At 40.4% G+C, this 18,888-nt stretch overlaps 1 protein-coding gene across 1 annotated transcript; it reads right to left on the reverse strand.

Annotated features, from left to right (window-relative positions):
- Positions 1-8,043: 8,043 nt before the first annotated feature.
- On the reverse strand, positions 8,044-18,181 carry LOC103151140 (up-regulator of cell proliferation-like). The gene is made up of 4 exons (XM_007571023.2): positions 18,124-18,181; positions 14,869-14,926; positions 14,533-14,586; positions 8,044-9,188 (listed from the first exon to the last, which is right to left on the reverse strand). Exons 2-4 carry the CDS (start codon positions 14,873-14,875, stop codon positions 8,125-8,127), a joined length of 1,125 nt encoding a protein of 374 aa, XP_007571085.2. The 5' UTR covers positions 14,876-14,926; positions 18,124-18,181; the 3' UTR covers positions 8,044-8,124.
- Between the last annotated feature and the right edge of the window lie 707 nt (positions 18,182-18,888).

An 18,888-nucleotide genomic window follows, 5' to 3' on the forward strand; every position in this document is an offset into this window, starting at 1 on the left:
CTTCCTCTGCTTTTAACCTCGGTACAGTTTCAGAACCTTTGATAGTTTTGCTAAACACCGCCACCTGCTGGCCTAATCAGGTCCTGCTGATAAGAAGGGAAGGTCCTCATCAGAAGTGACGTTCCTGCGCCCGTTTGTTGACAGAAACAAACATCATTTCATTACCAGGTGCTTCACTACTATGGACTTTATTTCGCGGAAAATATTTGTATTTTATGTGGTGTTGTGAGGTTAACTTTAGTTTTCTATGTGTTTTAGTGTGACAGCAGAAATGATGTTTAGCTAGCTGTATGGCTAGCTGAAATATGCTAACATCTCTGCACAGAGAGAAAAAAGACCACTCTGTCAAAACTACAGGTAGGAATATTTAATGATTGTACCTCTTATTGCATCCAGATTAAAATATCTTAAAATGTAAAGTTTACATGAAGAAATCCAACTTGTATTAATTCAGGCCACTTTTCTTGTAACCAGCCTCACTGAAACGCGCCCTATACGCCATGTTAATATGCTATTGCTAGTGAAATCCTACCTTCCCAGCTTGACCAGTCTCTCCCAAGCCTGGAAAACATAATTTTTCTGTGCTAAAAATAGTTGAGCCCCATGTTTATGTACCCCTTCTTTGTTCGTCGCAGGTTCAGTCGGTTGACTTCATGACAGACATTCAGGTTCACTGTGTTTATTCTAACACACAGGAGATCGAGTTGGTGGTTAACTTCAATCCAGCAGCTTCTGGCCCAAAGTCACAGACAGCAACAGGAAAAGGGGGCATTTTCATCGTGTAGTAGCATTTCACGTAAATTAATATAATTAATCCACTTAACTATCTACTCATCTATAACATAAATAACAATGAACATATATTTTTTAGAACAGGAAATAAAATCACACATGTAACATTCAACGACTACCACAGTTGATAACTGAAACATTACATTGTATCAAAAATTAAAAGTACCTAACAAACAGTAAATCGAGTTGGTGGTTAACTTCAATTCAGCAGCTTCTCAGCAACTCAGCAAATCAAAAAGCTTCAGCTGTCACTACAAATCAAGCCAAAATGTTCTGGTGTTAATCTAGGCTGGATAATCCATGTTTTCATGGATTATTCCATGGTATAATCCTGCAACCCCCACAACATGATGCTGCCACCCTCAGATTTGACAGTTAGGTTGGCATTTTTCTTCCAGGCGTAACAGTAGTCTTATGGCCAAACAGTTCCACTTTAGTTTCACTGAACCACAGGACATTTTTCCAAAAATGAAGATCTTTGGCCCTGTGTGCATCTACAAATGGCAATCGGGATTTTTAAGTTTCTTTATAAGCAGAGGCTTCTTCCTCGCTGAGGGGCCTTTCAGCAAGGAAGAATTGTACAAACTGGAGCAATTGCACAATTCTCCTCCTGACATCTGGGCTGGTTTCTTGTGACTTTCCCATTATGTCAGACAAGAAGCAGTATGTTTAAGTTGTGGTCTTAAAATACATCCACAGGTGTGACTTCAATTAACTCAAATGTTTCAGTTAACCTATCAGAAGTTTAAACTCCAAAAGTTTAACGTGGGTTAAATTAAAGTTTAACTAAACTTACTTCCTGGCTAATGTCTTTAGGTGCAGGGTTTCCCCCAGTGTATTATAAGCCTGGCGGCCCGCCATGCTTTACTAGCCCCGCCGCCAGGCTAAGTGTTGCTTGTTTACGTTTCTAGGAAAGGAAAAAAAAAAAAATCATTGTTTTTTCTTTTGTTTGTTTTTTAAAGCCGGGCTGCAAGCGTCTCTTTGGCTCTTAGCATTTCACTAGCAGAGTAGATTTATTCCTAAAGGGTAGGTTTATAATAGATAGGTTTATAGTTTATGCATTTAAACCCGACAGCGCGGACCAATCACACTGCTGGCGCCTCTGCGCTTTGCCTTGCGCACCGCCGCTGCTTTACCTCAGCGGGATCGCGCTCCTCCTTTCACTCAAACTGGACTCAGGCTGACCTGTATGGATATTTACATCAACTTAGTGAGGAATTCTGATCCTTTGGAGAAACTCTGTATCTATGGTCTGTTTTAAAATATTAGCATTTATGGGGCCCCTGAAGTTCTTGGGGGCCTGATGGAGCTGCTGTTGTTTTTAGACTAGTTGTGGGTTTAAATAGCATTTCACTCGAGATCTTTTCATGTAACATATAATTCCCAGTAATGCTTTTACATTTCCTGTCAACTTAACATCTTTTAATACAAAACACGGTGGACCGACTCGACACCCCGACCACCGGGCTTATCAAGTTTTCTGGGGGAAACCCTGAGATGGGTTTACTTGGTTTAACCCAAGTTTAATCCAAGTTACACACATTTGGTTTATATACCAAATGTGTGTAAACTTTTAAATTCTAAGTTACAAAAAAATTTAAAAAAAAAAGTTCTCTCCAAAGTTTTCTGGCATTTAGAAAATAAAAACAATTTCAACTACCGTATTTTCCGCACTATAAGGTGCACCTAAAAACCTTAAATTTCCTCAAAAGCCGACAGTGCGCCTTATAATGTGGTGCGCCTTATATATGAAAAAAGTTTTAAAATAGGCCATTCATTGAAGGTGCGCCTTATAATCCGGTGTGCCTTATAGTGCGGAAAATACGGTAAGTTAAAACAAGAAGTGTTTGGTCTGATTTAACAGTGAGAAAAAATGTGTCATTTTATTTAGTGTATGTCAATATCTGCTTTCAACTATCGTAGTTTCTCTGTAAGTATTTCCTTTTTTGTTTATGTTACGAATTCTGAAGTCTGAGTTTATCTGAAGCTCCTCTTTTTGCACTGGAGGTCCTGATTAGAAGGTGGTTGTTGAAATGTTCAGGTAGGGCGTGAAGGACTACTGACCATCACACGTTTCTGCTTTACTTTTTCAGCCTTTTTATACATGTTCTTCAATACAGATCATTGAATATGTCAAAACTGACACCAATCACATTTTCAGGCACAAATAAAAACAACATGCAAATGTGTTTTGAGCACAGTTCGAATCATGTCTGTGGCCTTAATCTTTTTATTATTTCGTTTGTTGCTGGATTTCTAAAATGCAAAATGAAGTAAACAAATGCCATACATTACTTATGGTGAATACAAATTACACCTGATGAAAGTGATGTTTGCACCAATTATTCAACAGTAAATTGATTAAAACACATACATTAAAATTAAATGGTGGACTGTGCGATGTTATTACTAATTTTGTTCATGTTGTCTCCACAGGAATGAGAAAACTTGTTAAAACATAAAACAAAGAAACAATTTAAAAATGTTACTCAGATAGAACAATTTTTGGTTTTAATTAATTTGATATTTATACAACATATTTGTGTTACGTTAAAAAATGAATGATGTCCAACATTTCCCTCTACTGTTAAATGTAATGTACATTTTTTTTTTACGCTCTAAACAATTACAATTAATGTTAAAAGAAATGAGAATATGCAAAATCCTATTTTACCACTTTGTAATGAAGTCACAAAATGTATTTTGTTGAACAAAGTAAAAAGCATAACAAAAACTAGGAAAAAAAATTCTGAGGTTCAAAAGTCTTATTTTCAAATAAAAGTTAATTGTTTTAATTTTGAAATCATTGATTTTTTTCTGTAAATTTGAAAATATTTGTCAACTGAAATCAGAACAAAAAATTACATCATACAGTTTTAGAATAAACATAAAAACAAGTCATTATATTGATTTGTAATTTCTTCATCACACTAATAGAGTCCACTGACATGTTCTTATCCATGTCAGTGGCTGCACAATCTTTCCATCGTTGAGCCACTGTTTGTTTTCCCATTCCACCTCACCCCTTATCGCCGAGTACAAATAGCTGACCTGCTGGCATCTGTTTGCAGTAGCTCACTTACTTCACCCTTGGTTTTGCAACACAGTATGAAGGACTACATTTTGTAACATAATTCTCACTTGTTTTAACTAAATCACCCTTAACATTATTTAATTTTAATTCCCATTTGTTAAATCATCTTTATACTGAATCAACTTGTATCCATTATATGGTATCACATTTCAATCATTTTAAACAGCGCATAAATCAACATTAAATCAGAATACAAGATTACATATTTCTTCCAGGTCTTATGATCTGTTTTCTGTGGTCCTGGAGCGATCTCACCATAATAGAGTCCTTGCTAGGTTTCTTGCCAATATATATATTTGCAAGGGTTACTGCTCATAAAAAACATAGTCATGTGTGGAATACATAGAATGAATGTTGAAAAAATAACATTAATTCTATGAATGAATGAATAATGTTCATGTATATATTTTCTGCATTTATAAAGAAAATATAATCGTATTTTCTTTAAGCTGCGCATGTGGTAGTTTTATCAAACAATTTTAACCATTGTTGAACAACTGGTAAAATTTGACAAAAGTTTAAATTTGATCTCGTAATAAGTATTTGTACTTCATTTTATGTCTGTTAATGATTTTTGTTTGTAGTCCCTTTTAATGTAGTCCCTTTTAATACTACATTTTCACTTAAAAGTAAAATGCAACTTTATAAAAAGTTTTCTGACTTTATATTGAAAGCATCTTTTAATCCTTTCAGAGCGTCTTCCTTTGAGAGTCTCCTCCAGGCATCTGGAACATCTGCTGGTTTTGCGTCATATTCTTCAGCAAATTGATCATTATATTTAACCAGGATGAACTTCCAGTAGTCTGAAGCCTCAATGCTGGGGTCTGGTGGAATCTGCCAGTCTGGATAATATCTTGTGTAGTCTTTGTAAGGATGAAACTGTCCTTTAGTGTCCGAATTGGAGAATGAAGTGTCACTTTGGACATGAGTTGTACAGAGTTCTGGTATAAGTTTGGTGGTTATCATGGATCTATATCTAGCAAGACCTTGTGGTCGATGTATAGCTGCACTGTGCAGCTTGTGTTCTTTGCCTCCAGCTTCACATGGAGCTTTACAGAATGGACACTGATTCCCACATCCAAAAACTCGCTTGAAAAGTTCATCCTGTGGCTTAACTGTCAGTTTCCTCACAGTTTCATTGATGTCTTCAGATTTCAAAAATAGTTCCTGAAGCTCAGTTGTCAGGTTCTCCAATGCCATCTTGACACTGTTGATAAATGGGTGACATGTGCTTTGGATTTGAAAGAGGATCCTTTTTTCATCTTCGACTGAAATTGTGAGGTCTTTGATCAAATTTTCACGCGTTCCATGGACGAACCTTTCGATGCTTTCATTGGTATTTGGCAGGGTAACGTCATCTGCTTGTCTTGATGCCACTTCTATTGCAGCAGTGACTTTCTTAATTATGACCTGAAGTTTGTTGTTCTTCAGTTTGGACAATGTGTTCTCATATATCATTTCTTCTTGGATGTGCTGAAATATCCAGTTCTTCACATATATCTCATATTTACTGATGTACTTTACAAAACATTCAAAGTCATCCTTCTCCAGCAACTCTTTCTGAATGTTGTACTGGAAAAATGAGCGAGAGCTGTACTCTGCAGAATGATGGCTCGTTAAGATCTCATCCACAATGTCTACTCCCAGAGATCTGGTGATGAAATCTTCCACTGCTGGTTTGATACAAAACTGAATGTAATCATTGGCTTTGCGTTGACAGTCATCTCTTTCTTTGTACAAATCAATGAAATCTGACAAGTACCCAGGCTTGAACTTCTCCAGCTGAGTTTGGGGATTCAGGTTTGACAGAAACTTTTTGTGCATTTTTGTAAATTTTTTTGAAGCGATGCCACAAACGTGAAGCTTCAAATCAATCTCATACTTTGTATTTGTTTCATATTCCTTGTAGTTTTATTCAAAGTTCTTGTCAACTTTTTCCAGTAGATCTTTCATGAAAGAGTCATGGTAATCTTCAGGTGTTCCTACTTTGTCAGTAAGGTATTCTGTACATGACTCAATAACATTATTTGTGAAGATCTGCAACTTATTCATATCAACAGATTTGGCCTTAAATCTGTCTACATGCTCATCTGTCACTTTGAAAGGACTCCATCCTACTTGTTTTAGGTCGGTGTTCTGTAATTCCTGATTTACATTTCGATTAGAGAAATTTTTCCTCAACTGCTTGAGGACACATCCAGCAATGTCTCTTTCTTCTAAGCCAGACAGATTAGCTGTAGACTCAGACCACATCTTCTCAAACTCTTTTGTCAACTGATCTTCAGACAAGTTTGACATTTTGCAGTCACACAGGAGCCTCATGACGTTCTCTTCAATCAAAACTCTGTATTTCCTCTGTATTTCTTGAGCTTTCTTTTGGCTTACTTTCAGGTCAAGAACACGATCCAGTTTAGTTCTTACTGATGGTTCGGTTTCATTGGCAAGGCTTCTGATGCTGTTTAGAAAGTCAACTTTGTACTTCTCTATCAGGTTTACACGTCTGTCCTTCCTCTTGTAGTACTGATTGAGATTTTCCTTCATTTTCATTTGCTCATTTTGTATCTTTGTAGAAAGTTCTTTCTTTTTCTCTGAGACCATTTTAGTCCAATTTTCTACTCCAGAATCAATGTGTATGTTTAAAATTTCTACCTCTGTTTGGTGCTGCCAGGAGTAAATCTCTTTTCTGAACTCCCATTCCCATTGATTGAAGGCTTTACACAGGTTGTCATAAGCGTGAGCCACCAGGGTGTTTCTGAAGTTGAAGATGAAGTTTTCATATTTAACTGTCCTCCAGAGACTTTTGATCCATTCTAGAAACTCTGGGATCTGATTGGGTTCACTGGTTTTGTTGCTTTTTATTGTCTCCAAAAGATATTTCTTAAAATCAGCAACAGCTTGACTGTAACCAGTGTTTACTGGAGCCATTGGTGGAGTGCCATGCCAGAGACCTGGGATGTTCCAGTTGTTTTTTTCCATGTCATAGTCCAGGACATCAGTGAACTGTTTAATAGTTGATTGTTTTTCCATTTCAGATGCAATCTGAGTCATTTCATTGAGCTGATCCAAAAGACGTTTTCTCTCAGCAACGCATTTGGAAGTAGCTGAAACTGCCCCAACGTTCTGATGCACAAAATGACAAACTGGCTTCTTTCCAACATGGGTCATTCTCAAGAATGCATGAACTGCAATTTGCAGGATATCTTTCATTTCAGTTACATTTTCCATTGCTGTATTGATGATGGCGATGTCACTTAAACCAATGACGAAGGTTGCCAGCTGGTTGTCATGTTCATAACTGTCCTCAAGTTGAGCCATCTGAGGAGACTTGAGACCTTCTGTATCAATGAGAACTATGAAGTCATAATCCAGTTCACTTTTGTAATCTTCTTTAACTCTGAGGAAGATCATGTAAGCTCCTCTTGTACATCTGCCACTGCTGACTGGAAACTGGACACCAAACATGGTGTTGAGGAGCGTCGACTTCCCAGAACTCTGAACACCCAGAACAGCTAGTACCAGCAATCTGCTCCTGTTTCCAACTTTCTTATGGACCTCATTAAGTACAGCTGACACCCACTTTTCTGGGACGTTGGAAGCGTCTCCATCCAGAAGCTCTAAAGGATGTCCATTCATCACCATCTCAGCAGCCAATTGAGGGAGACGAGAGATTTCCTCTGTGTTTTCCTGTGAAAACTCATAGATTAGACCCATCTCTCTCATGAAATGCTCAATTCCTAAAGAGCTTTCTAGCAGAACTTGATCCAACTCTTTGATAAGTTCTGTATCTTTTGTCTTGCATTGCTCTTTGAACTGGTTTCGCAGTTGTAAGAGTTTTTCTCGAGAGTGTGCATCAAGCTTAAGTTTCATCCATTTCAAGAAGAAATCTCTTTTTTCTTTGTCACTTGTGAAAAGGTTCCCAATGAAACTTTTCATTCCTTTGGAAATGTTGTATCCTGCCTGCTTCTCTTTGATTTGTTTTTTCTCCTCCTGTAGCTGAGATTTGTACTCTTCAGTTCCTAAGTCACTGTACTCATTTAATCTACAGAGTTTTATTTCTAACTTGGATAATCTTTTCCAGTTTTCTCCCTGCAAAGGAAGGTGCAGCTTCTTGTATTTGGGAATGCTTTGTTCTCCAATTGCTTTCACAATCTCCTCAGCTGCCTTCTTTTCTTCATCACTTTTACTTTCATCCACAGACAGACCAAGTTCTGTTGCTTTTTCATACATCAGATCTGTTGTCATTTTATTGGTGGTTTCACTTTCCAGTGAAGTCTTTTTATAGCAGCACAAAGTTTTTTTGAGAAGTATGTTTTGTTTACTGTTTTATCTTTAATGATGACATTGGTTTTTGGAAAATCTAGTTTTTCAATTGTTCTCTGGACAGACATCATGTCTTCCTTCTCACCGCCCTTGCGATTAACAACCAAAAATATTTTTTTTCTCAAATCTTTGAAAGAATTCAGCGTTTCCTGCTCTTTTTCTTCAACCTTGTCCAGGAACACAAAGGTAGCTGTTGAAACTTGAACAAGAAAGCTGAACTGTGCAAGTGACTCACTAATGTCTCCTCTCAGATTAGCAAAGGCAACTGGCTCTGGAAAAATGTCCAGATTTTCTTTTCCACAGGGAAGGTACCAGAAAACCTCTACAAGTCCATTTGCTATTTCCTTTTTGATAGCCCTGTCCTCCATGTCTTTATGTATGAAGATGTTGTGACTCTGCTGCCCACGACTTAGAACAAGATTCAGCATCTGGGACTTTGACAAACTGCTATTCTTCAGACAGACAAAGGAATATAAAGGAATATTTGCCTCAATAATTGTGTCCTCGATGAAACCTTTTGATTCTGACAAAACATGAGGACACCACTCTTTAACAATGCCTCTGAGAGCCCAAAGCATCAGGCCGCACTGATTGTTGTTGCTATGAGGCAACAACAGTGGTACAGAAAACTGACACATTGACATTCTGAGAGACATTTCTTGCTGCAAGAAGCTGTCAGCGCAAAGGAAAAGTGCTACTATCAGGTCGAGAGCATTAACACCACTGTGAGTGTCTTCTTCGGTATAAAGTTCTTGGCTAAAGAGGTCATTGTTTTCCTCATCATTGTCTGATAGTTGCACACAACTTCTACATTCAGCATTAATCTGTAAGAGGTTTCTGAGAAAATACCATGGAATTTCCTCCAGTGATGAAGCAGGATTTGTGTTTATGTTGTCTTTGTTGATCTCCAATAGAGAACGAAGAGTAAGTTTGTTGGGATAAAATTTGTTCAGTCCAAGTCTTGAAAGAGTGTTCAACAAGTCTGTAAATGATCAAAAGAAGAAAATGTTTTAGAAATGATTTTTTTCAATAACTGTACATCTTAGACATAGAACTCTGAAAGCTGTAGTTTCTTAAAAAATGAAATAATTAAAATGTTTTATTTTTGTTCTCTGCACTGAGCTTTGGATATCCTCTCTGTGCTGTAAGAGGACAAATTCTCACTGTTGTTCCTCCTTATATAAGAAACAGCAGCACAGATTACATGGATTTTTGTCAAGTTTGTAGTTGGCATCTTGGAAGGGAGCTTGTTTAGAAATTTTGTTAACTTCTTTGGAGAATTCAGTGCCCATGTAGGCAATGATGGAATGTCATACAGGGTTGTGTTTGGGAGGAGCTGGCTTCCCGTTTATCTGTGCAGCATTTTATTACTGGATTTCTTTGCTTAGTGTTATAAGAAGTGTCTAATTCAGTTGCTCCTCTCCTTGGATTGCCACCTTATCGTGGTGGAAGGGTTTGAGTGTCCCAATGATCCTAGGAGCTATGCTGTCTGGGGCTTAATACCCCTGGTAGGGTGACCCAAGGCAGACAGGTCCTAGGTGAGGGACCAGACAAAGCGCAGCCCGAAGACCCAGATGATGAGTAATAACATTGGACTTGGTTTTCCCTCACCTGGAAGGGGGTCACCGGGGCCCCACTCTGGAGCCAGGCCTGGAGGTGTGGCACGATGGCGAGTGCCTGGTGGCCGGGCTTTTACCCACGGAGCCCGGCCGGGTTCAGCCCGAATAGGAGACGTGGGTCCCCCTTCCAATGGGCTCACCACCTGTTGGAGGGGCCAAAGGGGTCGGGTGCGTTGTGTTACGGGCGGCTGCCGAGGGAAGGGACCCTGGCGGTCTGATCCTCGGCTACAGCGCTGGTTCTTGGGACGTGGAATGTCACCTCTCTAGTGGGGAAGGGGCTGGAGGCAGGAGTGGGCATACTTGTTGCCCCCCATCTTGGCGCCTGTACATTGGGGTTCACCCCAGTGGACGAGAGAGTAGCCTCCCTCCGCCTACGGGTGGGGGGACGAGTTCTGACTATTGTCTGTGCTTATGGACCAAACAACAGTTCAGATTACCCATGCTTCTTGGAGTCCTTAGAGGGGGTACTGGAGAGTGCCCCTCCTGGGGACTCCCTTGTTCTATTGGGGGACTTCAACGCTCACATGGGCAATGTCAATGAGACCTGTAGGGGAGGAATGGCCCCTCGATCTGAACTCGAGTGGTGTTCTGTTGTTGGACTTCTGTGCTCATCATGGATTGTCCATCACGAACACCATGTTCAAGCATGAGGGTGTCCATATGTGCACTTGGCACCAGGACACCCTAGGCTCCAGTTCGATGATTGACTTTGTCATCGTTTTATTGGATCTGCGGCCGTAGACACTCCCCGAGTGTCCAAGACAGTTTGGAGAGGCCATGGAGAAAGACTTCTGTACAGTTTCGAGGTGATTCTGGTCCACCATCTGGCATCTCAGGAGAGGGAAGCAGTGCAGAGCACCAACACTGTTTATAGTGGGGATGGTGTTCTGCTGACCTCAACTCGGGACGTTGTGGGCCGGTGGGCGGAATACTTCGAAGACCTCCTCAATCCCACCAACATGCCTTCCATTGAGGAAGCTGAGCCTCGGGACTCTGGGTTGGATTCTCCAATCTCTGGGGATGAGGTCGCCAAGGTGGTCAAAAACTCCTCGGTGGCAGGGCCCCAGGGGTGGATGAGATCCGCCCGGAGTTCCTTAAGGCTCTGGATGTTGTAGGGTTGTGTTGGCTCACGCGACTGCGATATTGCATGGACATCGGGGGCAGTTCCCCTGGATTGGTAGACTGGGGTGGTGGTCCCCCTATTCAAAAAGGGGAACCGGAGGGAGTGCTCCAATTACAGGGGGTCACACTCTTAAGCTTCCCTGGTAAGGTCTATTCAGGGGTCCTGGAGAGGAGGGGCCGTCGCATAGTCGAACCTCGGATTCAGGAAGAGCAGTGTGGGCTTCGTCCTGGTCGTGGAACACTGGACCAGCTCTACACCCTCAGCAGGGTCCTGGAGGGTGCATGGGAGTTCGCCCAACCAGTCTACATGTGTTTTGTGGACTTGGAGAAGGCGTTAGACCAAATCAGAAGGTGATCTGCAGCTCTCGCTGGAGCGGTTCGCGGCCGAGTGCGAAGCGTCCGGGATGAGGCTCAGTGCCTCCAAATCCAAGGCCATCGTCTTGAGCCGGAAAAGGGTAGAGTGCCTTCTCCGGGTCAGGGGGGTCGCCCTGCCTCAAGTGGAGGAGTTTAAGTATCTGGGGATCTTGTTCACGAATGAGGGAAGAAAGGAGCGGGAGATCGACAGGCGGATTGGGGCAGCGTCTGCCGTGAAGCGGGCGCTGTACCGGTCCGTCGTGGTGAAGAGAGAGCTGAGTCAGAAAGCAAAGCTCTCGATTTACCGGTCAATCTACGTTCACCACCCTCATCTATGGTCATGAGCTTTGGGTCATGACCGAAAGAATGACATCACGGATACAAGCGGCCGAAATGGGTTTCCTCTGCAGGGTGGCTGGGCTCTCCCTTAGAGAGAGAAGCTCAGTCATCCGGGAGGGACTCAGAGTAGAGCCGCTGCTCCTCCACGTCGAGAGGAGCCAGTTGAGGCTCGGGCATCTGGTCAGGATGCCTCCTGGACGCCTCCCTGGTGAGGTGTTCCAGGCACGTCCCGCCGGGAGGAGGCCTCGGGGAAGACCCAGGACACGCTGGAGGGACTATTTCTCTTGGCTGGCCTGGGAATGACTTGGGATCCTCCCAGCAGAGCTGGAAGAAGTGACCGGGGAGAGGGAAGTCTGGGCCTCCCTTCTGAAGCTGCTGCCCCCGCGACCCGACCCCGGATAAGCAGCAGAAAATGGATGGAAGGATAGATAATTCAGTTGCTATTGGGCCCATAAGTGCTCTTTTTTATTATGCTAACTTGAGGCAAAGCCTGATGTCAAATTTTGTAAAAATGCCATCAGACCTGTGGGGTTAAGCCAAGTCAGTTTTATTTGTGCAGCTGGAATCTGCCATGTTAAGTGTTTTACATGATAAAAACATAACCATAGTGACCAATTAACTACCCCTGGTGCTGTGACAATGTTTCAGCAGCTCTACACTAATTCTGAGTTTTTCTAGTTTTTAAATCTCTTTAGATGTGTTGTTTGTTTCTGTGTCCACCTGCTCTTTTGTTTTTCTGGAGAACTTTGTTTTTGGTGTCTGTTTTCTGGCTTGGAGACTGCATGAGTGACCAATGCTTTTGTTTACTCCTGGGACCAGCTGCTATCCATCAGTAGCTCCACTGTACCGCCTGTGTAGAACAACCCAATGTTTCTTGTGAGGTGAGAAGGTGAGAACACGGGCATTGGGTGTGCCAACCTGAGTAGAAGGTATATGTCATGAGATGTGGTGAGGCAAAACGCTGGGACCCAGACAGATGTACTGAAAAAGGTGAATTTTAATGAAGTCCACAGGAACAAAAACAAAATCAGTCCAGAAGGCAGGTGGCACGGGAGAGCGGAAACCAGGGCTCAGCACCGGTAGCAACTGCTACATGAGGACTTACGACAACAGACACAATTCATCCGAACTTAGCGTCACTGATACTCAATAAATTCTGCGACCTGATACACGCAAGTGGGAAGAAAAACAACTTTGACGGACTATAATGAGGATTAAGTTGTTAATATGCTGCTCTGGTTGGACAACAACTTCAAATATGTAAGCTAAGCTCCACCGTTAGCCTCCATGTTTACTTCCGCAAACACCGAGCACTTCTTCTTTTGATGGCGGTTGGCAGAACACTGAGAACACTTTCAGGTCGTTTGCCCGTTCAGAATGCATACAGGTCGCATTTACTGGCAGTGTGAACGGCCCGGCGAAAAAAATCCGATTTGACAAATCGGAATTGGGTCACTTCAGGCTGCAGTGTGAACGCACCCTAAATTTTGTCACACCCTCATCATGTCTTTGTCAAAGCCAAAGCTTGCAGTTCATGTATTGTAGAAATAATTAAATGTTGACAATTGAGGATATTTTTTAAATGTTTTCGTGGAATCCTTTGTGCGGCCCAGCCTCACCCAGACTCTGCCTCCAGCGACCCACTGGGTAAATTGAGTTTGAGACCCTTGATCTAGGGACACCTGAAATAGCTGATGGGTGTGGTATGGCTAAAAGGACTGCATTTTTTCAAGTTGCAAAGGCAAAAGGACAGATGTGGGAGGAATTCTGGGAGAGTTTTTTGCCTCAAGAACTTCTGCTGAACTATTTGGCAACATAAAAAGAGAGCTTTTAGGGTGCGTTCACACTGCAGCCTGAAGTGACCCAATTCAGATTTTTTTGACGTAATGTGACCTGTATCCGATCTTTTCATGGCAGTATGAACAGCACAGGTTGGATTCTTTTTCGAATGTGACCCATATCCGATACGTATCCGATTCAAATGCGACCTAACATTCAGGTCGCATTAATCAGAACTGAACGTCACTGTTTCTCAACAAATCTCACTATTCTGCGTCCTGATAAGCGCAAGCGGGAAGAAAAACAACAACTATGACGGGCTATATGAAGATTATGTTGTTAATATGCTGCTCCGGCCGGACAGCTACTTCAAATATGTAAGCTAAGCTCCACTGTTAGCCTCCATGTTTACTTCTGCAAACACTGAGCACTTCTTTTTATGGCAGTTGGCAGAACACTGAGAACGCTGACGCTATTGCGCCCTCTACTGCGCATGCGGGACACTTTCAGGCCGTTTGCCTGTTCACACTGCAGAACACATGCAGGTCGCATTTACTGGCAGTGTGAACGGCCCCGGCAAAAAAATCGGAATTGCCACAGAAATGGAATTGGGTCACTTCAGGCTGCAGTGTGAACGCACCCTTAGTTCTACTAAAAGCTCTCTTTTAGCTTTTAGTGAAAAGCTTTTAACTTTTCACTATTTAAAAATGGAATTAGATACTTAGCAACCCTGAACAGGAGCACTTAGTTTACATACTTTAGAACATTAGATTAATTTTTTCCTTTTTTCTTTCCTTTGGTTTATTTTGTTTGTATTTCCTTTTAACTCATATAAAGCACTTTGAATTGCCTTGTTGCTGAAAATGTGTTATATAAATAAAATTACCTTACCTTATTCTGCAACCATTAGCATCAAAAACTACAATATGTATGTTTGTAACAAATTTAAATGTTTAATTTATTGTATGGCTCTTGTCAGCTGAGAGCTGTTCTCTGCTCTTGCAAGATGGTCAGTAAGAAATGTGTATTGTATGAGCTACATGATCGTTTTAAAAAGCAATTTTACTTTATGAATGCAGAATCATTTTACATGTGACGAAAGTGTAAATTTACCTTGAGGGAGTTGTTGATTCATCGTGGATGTGGTTTGGCTCCTCCCTTTAAGACCTAAAGGAAATAAGGAACCTGTAGTTTCTAAATTCTTATCAGTAAAACAGAAGCTAAAAACTGATCTGTCTACCTAACTAATTTAATATATTTACTCTTGAAGTGAAAAATGATCCGTTATAACCTTAACATGTACGTTCACCTACTGGTTAAGCTCTATGCAAAACAATCAAAATTATTTTCTCATTTTCTTTATATTTACTATTATTGCTGTCTAATAAACATAAATGCGTAATTATAAGAAAAACAGTTTTAAGTCCTCTTTATTTGACCGAAACTTACCTTGCATCTAGTGAAAGAGGATTCTGAGACTGCAACAATGCCTGTGTTTATTTTCAACCTGAAATAGAAAGAAAAACATGTTCTATGTTTGAACAAGTTTTGCCCTGTATTTAAATTTGAATAAATTCAAATGTTTTCTGAACATGTTGGTTAAAACCAGAAAAGGTTTCCTGTTTTTATTATGTTTATATCATACATAAATATGTATGATACATACATACTCTCTTACAGGAATTTAAACAAATTTACAAAACTGACCCTGAAGGGTTAGTTTGGGCTTTTTAAAGTGAAGTTCTGTGAAGTTATAACCAGTAATATTCCCCTTACTTGTTACAGAAAGATGTCGGATCACTGTGAGGTTTAGATATGAAAATACATTCTCAGAGCAGTTCAAAGCTAACAAGCCAGTTAGACCTCTGCAATGCCACTTGATTTTTCAGTGGATCTTGAGTCTGTCTGATTAATTTTTGGACCTTTAGCTCAGATTAATGTATTATTTCTAAGAGTAATCTCCACTTCTGGCAGAGCTAGAGAGGACTAGCAATTTGCAGAATATTTGATGGGTTGAAATCTGACTTGACCAGTGTAACTTCACATAGTAGCATGGATGTTGATCAGCTCAACAAAACAGCATCCAAAAAATTACCTTGTAAAGTTGCACACCAAGAATTATAGATTAAAAACTTCACACAACCTTCCCTCAAAAAAGCCAAACCAACCCTTTAAGAGGCTTGGTTACCTGCCTATCAGAGCATCCTGGTGAACCTGCTTCTTCCTGTTTGTCTTGCACTATTTCACTATCCATGCTTGTTATATTTTGTCTGATGGATTCTTGAGGGTTATTTGTGTTTTTGCAGCCCACGATTCTGCAAAAATATTTAGATTTTGTAAAGACTATTAATACTAGATGTCTATAGTTTATGTTGTCCAGTATCTTTCGGTTTCAGACAAAGAGTAGCTGCTTTCAAAATTACCTTTCTGATTAGTTTTCATACTGATAGTTTTATGCATCAGTTATTGGGGGCAGTGGTTTTTTTATTACTGCTTACTTGCTTCAGATGGAAATGCACTTTTGTTGTGCTTTTTCTCTAATTTAGTAACCTGCAGATTGTCATTTTGTATTTCCTTCTGCTTTGCCTAACCTGAAAGGACTTGTCTCATTCATGACACTTCTACCATACTGTTCAAACCTTTGAAATATTTATTCATTTCATTGTGCAACATTAATTTCACACCCCTGACAGCTTTATATTTATGGTCATCTTTAAATTTGACTAACATGTTCCTTCTGTAATATCAACATTTTGAAATGCCCAACCAGAGCCCAGACTTGAGTTTGATAAAGAATCTGGAACAGAAACTAAAGATAAGAGTGATGGAAAAAAGGCCTTCCAGCCTAACAGACTCAGAGCTCATCATCAAAATATCAGTGGAGACTGAAGCTGTTCAGTATTTACATGGTTGCTGTACTACCACTCTAAAAAGTATATTTGGGCAGTAGTTCATGTTATGGACTTATTTACATTAATCTCACTTAATTCTTTTGGTTTAGTGATAACTAACTTTTTTGTGCTGAATTAACTTAAAATGTACACATTTTTAACATAGAGGAAGTTTTTACTTTGAATTTACTTGAAACAAATAAGTTCAATGCCATGTTCACATCCTGTGTCTGATGTCATAATGCAACCTTCACCAGGGACAGATCCTGAACCTGACATGAATTGTGGGTGATGGTGGTGAGGGCGAACGCAGGCAGGACCCAGGTTGAGAGGTGATGATGATTTTAATGATAAATAGCTGCTCAGACAGTCCAAAACCATCAACTCGAGACACTGACACAAATGGAGACCAAAACATCTGACACAATAAGGATCCAAGAGACAGAGACAACAGGTGGGCTTAAATGCACAGGGAGACAATCAAAGGGAAACGAGAAACAGGTGTAACTAATCAAAGGGTAGCCGGGACAACAGAGATACACAAGAAACAGAATGAACACAGAGAAAACCAAATCCTTACAGAACCAACCAGGTGGTGGCGCAGAAGTAGAGCACATCTCAAATGAAGAGGCCTTAGTTCTCGACACAGCCATCGCAGGTTTGATTCCCAGCCTGATGCCATTTGCTGGATCTCTACCCCCTTTGTCATTACCCATTTTCTTGTCTAACCACTGTCAAATAAAGGCTGCCTGAGCAAAAGGAAACTTTTAAAGGATCTGTCAGGATTGGGGGGGTTGTGTGTGTTTCTTTAGTTTGCCATGTTCTGTGGAGTCTCTGTGTTGTCTTGTCTGCCCCTGATTGTTCCCAGCTGTGTCTCATTCCGTGATTACCCTCTGTGCATTGTCTTTGTTGGGTCCTTGTCCAATGTGGTCGTTGTTCATTAGTCCAGTGTTTTTCAACCCTGGTCCTCAAGGCACACTGCCCTGCATGTTTTAGGTATTTCCCTGCTTCAACACACGATTTCAATTGATGGCTGATTAACAAGCTTTTTCTGAAATGCAGTCATTTAAATGGGGTGTGTTAAAGCAGAGAAACATCTAAAACATGCAGGGCAGTGGGCCTTGAGGACCACGGTTGGGAAACACTGCATTAGTTGTCACAGTCGCACTGTCAAGTCCTGTGTCAGCGTCTGTTCATGTTTTCAGTCCTTTTAGAACAGTTGCTACCAGTGACTAGCTTTGGTTTTCATTTCACTGTGCTGCCTGCTCCTTGTGGACTGTTTGAGCAGTTATTTGTCATTAAATCATCTTCATCTCCAACCTGCGTCTGCTAGCGTCTTCCTCACCACTACATACTGCAACTCATGACAGCATTCTTCATTAGTTTACTTCCTTATTGAAAGTAAATTAAATGATTTGAGCAAGACTTAAATTTATTAAGTTAAATGAACTTATAAACTTAATTGAATTACTTGTTACTAATTGAAGTAATTCAGTTAAGTTGGTTCAAATATTTTCCACTTATTGAGAAAGGTGTGAATGAGCTCTCACATATTTTATTAAAATGTAAATGAAAATAAATTTAATTTGTTTAATCACACTATATTATCTTGACGTTCCTTTCATTTCTTTTCAGATAAACTTGTTTGATTGAAAAATAATTTTCTGTTTAAATTAGTGAAGGCTATAAATTCTATGATGAACTGTAAATTTCTCTAGCCTTTTTGTAACTTAGCAAACAATTGAGAACAGTAAAGAAAACACTACATGTAGTAAACAACTCAATTGAAATCAGTTGCTGACGATCGCCTTACCTGGCAGCTGATGAGAAAAGGTTTGGAGACGGTGTCAGCGCTGGGGTTTTATACAATATCCCAAAACCGAAAGCAAATGCAGGACTGGAAAAACAAGTTCATGGAGATTTTGTTTTTCTCCCTCTATAACTTATGCAAATGTTCACATATTTTGTATTGTCAGTTTGCCCTTTGCAGAGTCACAAGGCGGCTGCAGTCTAACAGCTAATCTGTTTCAGTGTATTTATAAAATACACCAGGTTTTGGTCATTTGGAAAGGAAATAGTAATGACTCCATTCTAGGTTTTAGTTGCAGACAGTCAAGTGTAGAAGTGTGTATTTTGCAGTACTGGATCATTTCAGATTTGTATTGAATGTTTTTAAATTCCTTCTCTATTTGAATTCAAGAAGTTAATATCCTTGGACTCATTGCCTTAATACTTGGAACATTGATTTAGTTGGCTCAATTCTTACAGTTCTTCAAGTTCTTTACTTATTAGAACATAATTTCTGTCATAAATCGATGACAAAAAAAATAATTGTACCTGTATACAGAATATCAGACAGACGATAGGTTTGAACAAATGTCACCAAGGTATGTTGTAAAAAAACAACAACAATTGTCTTCCAGGCTGCAATGTTTAAACAGTGCCCAACTGGTACTTAGTGGCCAAGAGTGTGTTAAACCCAGGTCTCTGGTAGAGGACCTGAGCTCAGAGGATGAGAGATCACCCACGGAAGGGGTAGACCACACAGTCCTTGTAGACCACACAGTCACCCGAGACT

This window comes from Poecilia formosa, unplaced genomic scaffold, assembly GCF_000485575.1.
Source record: "Poecilia formosa unplaced genomic scaffold, Poecilia_formosa-5.1.2 Scaffold272, whole genome shotgun sequence".
NCBI classification, from domain to species: domain Eukaryota; kingdom Metazoa; phylum Chordata; class Actinopteri; order Cyprinodontiformes; family Poeciliidae; genus Poecilia; species Poecilia formosa.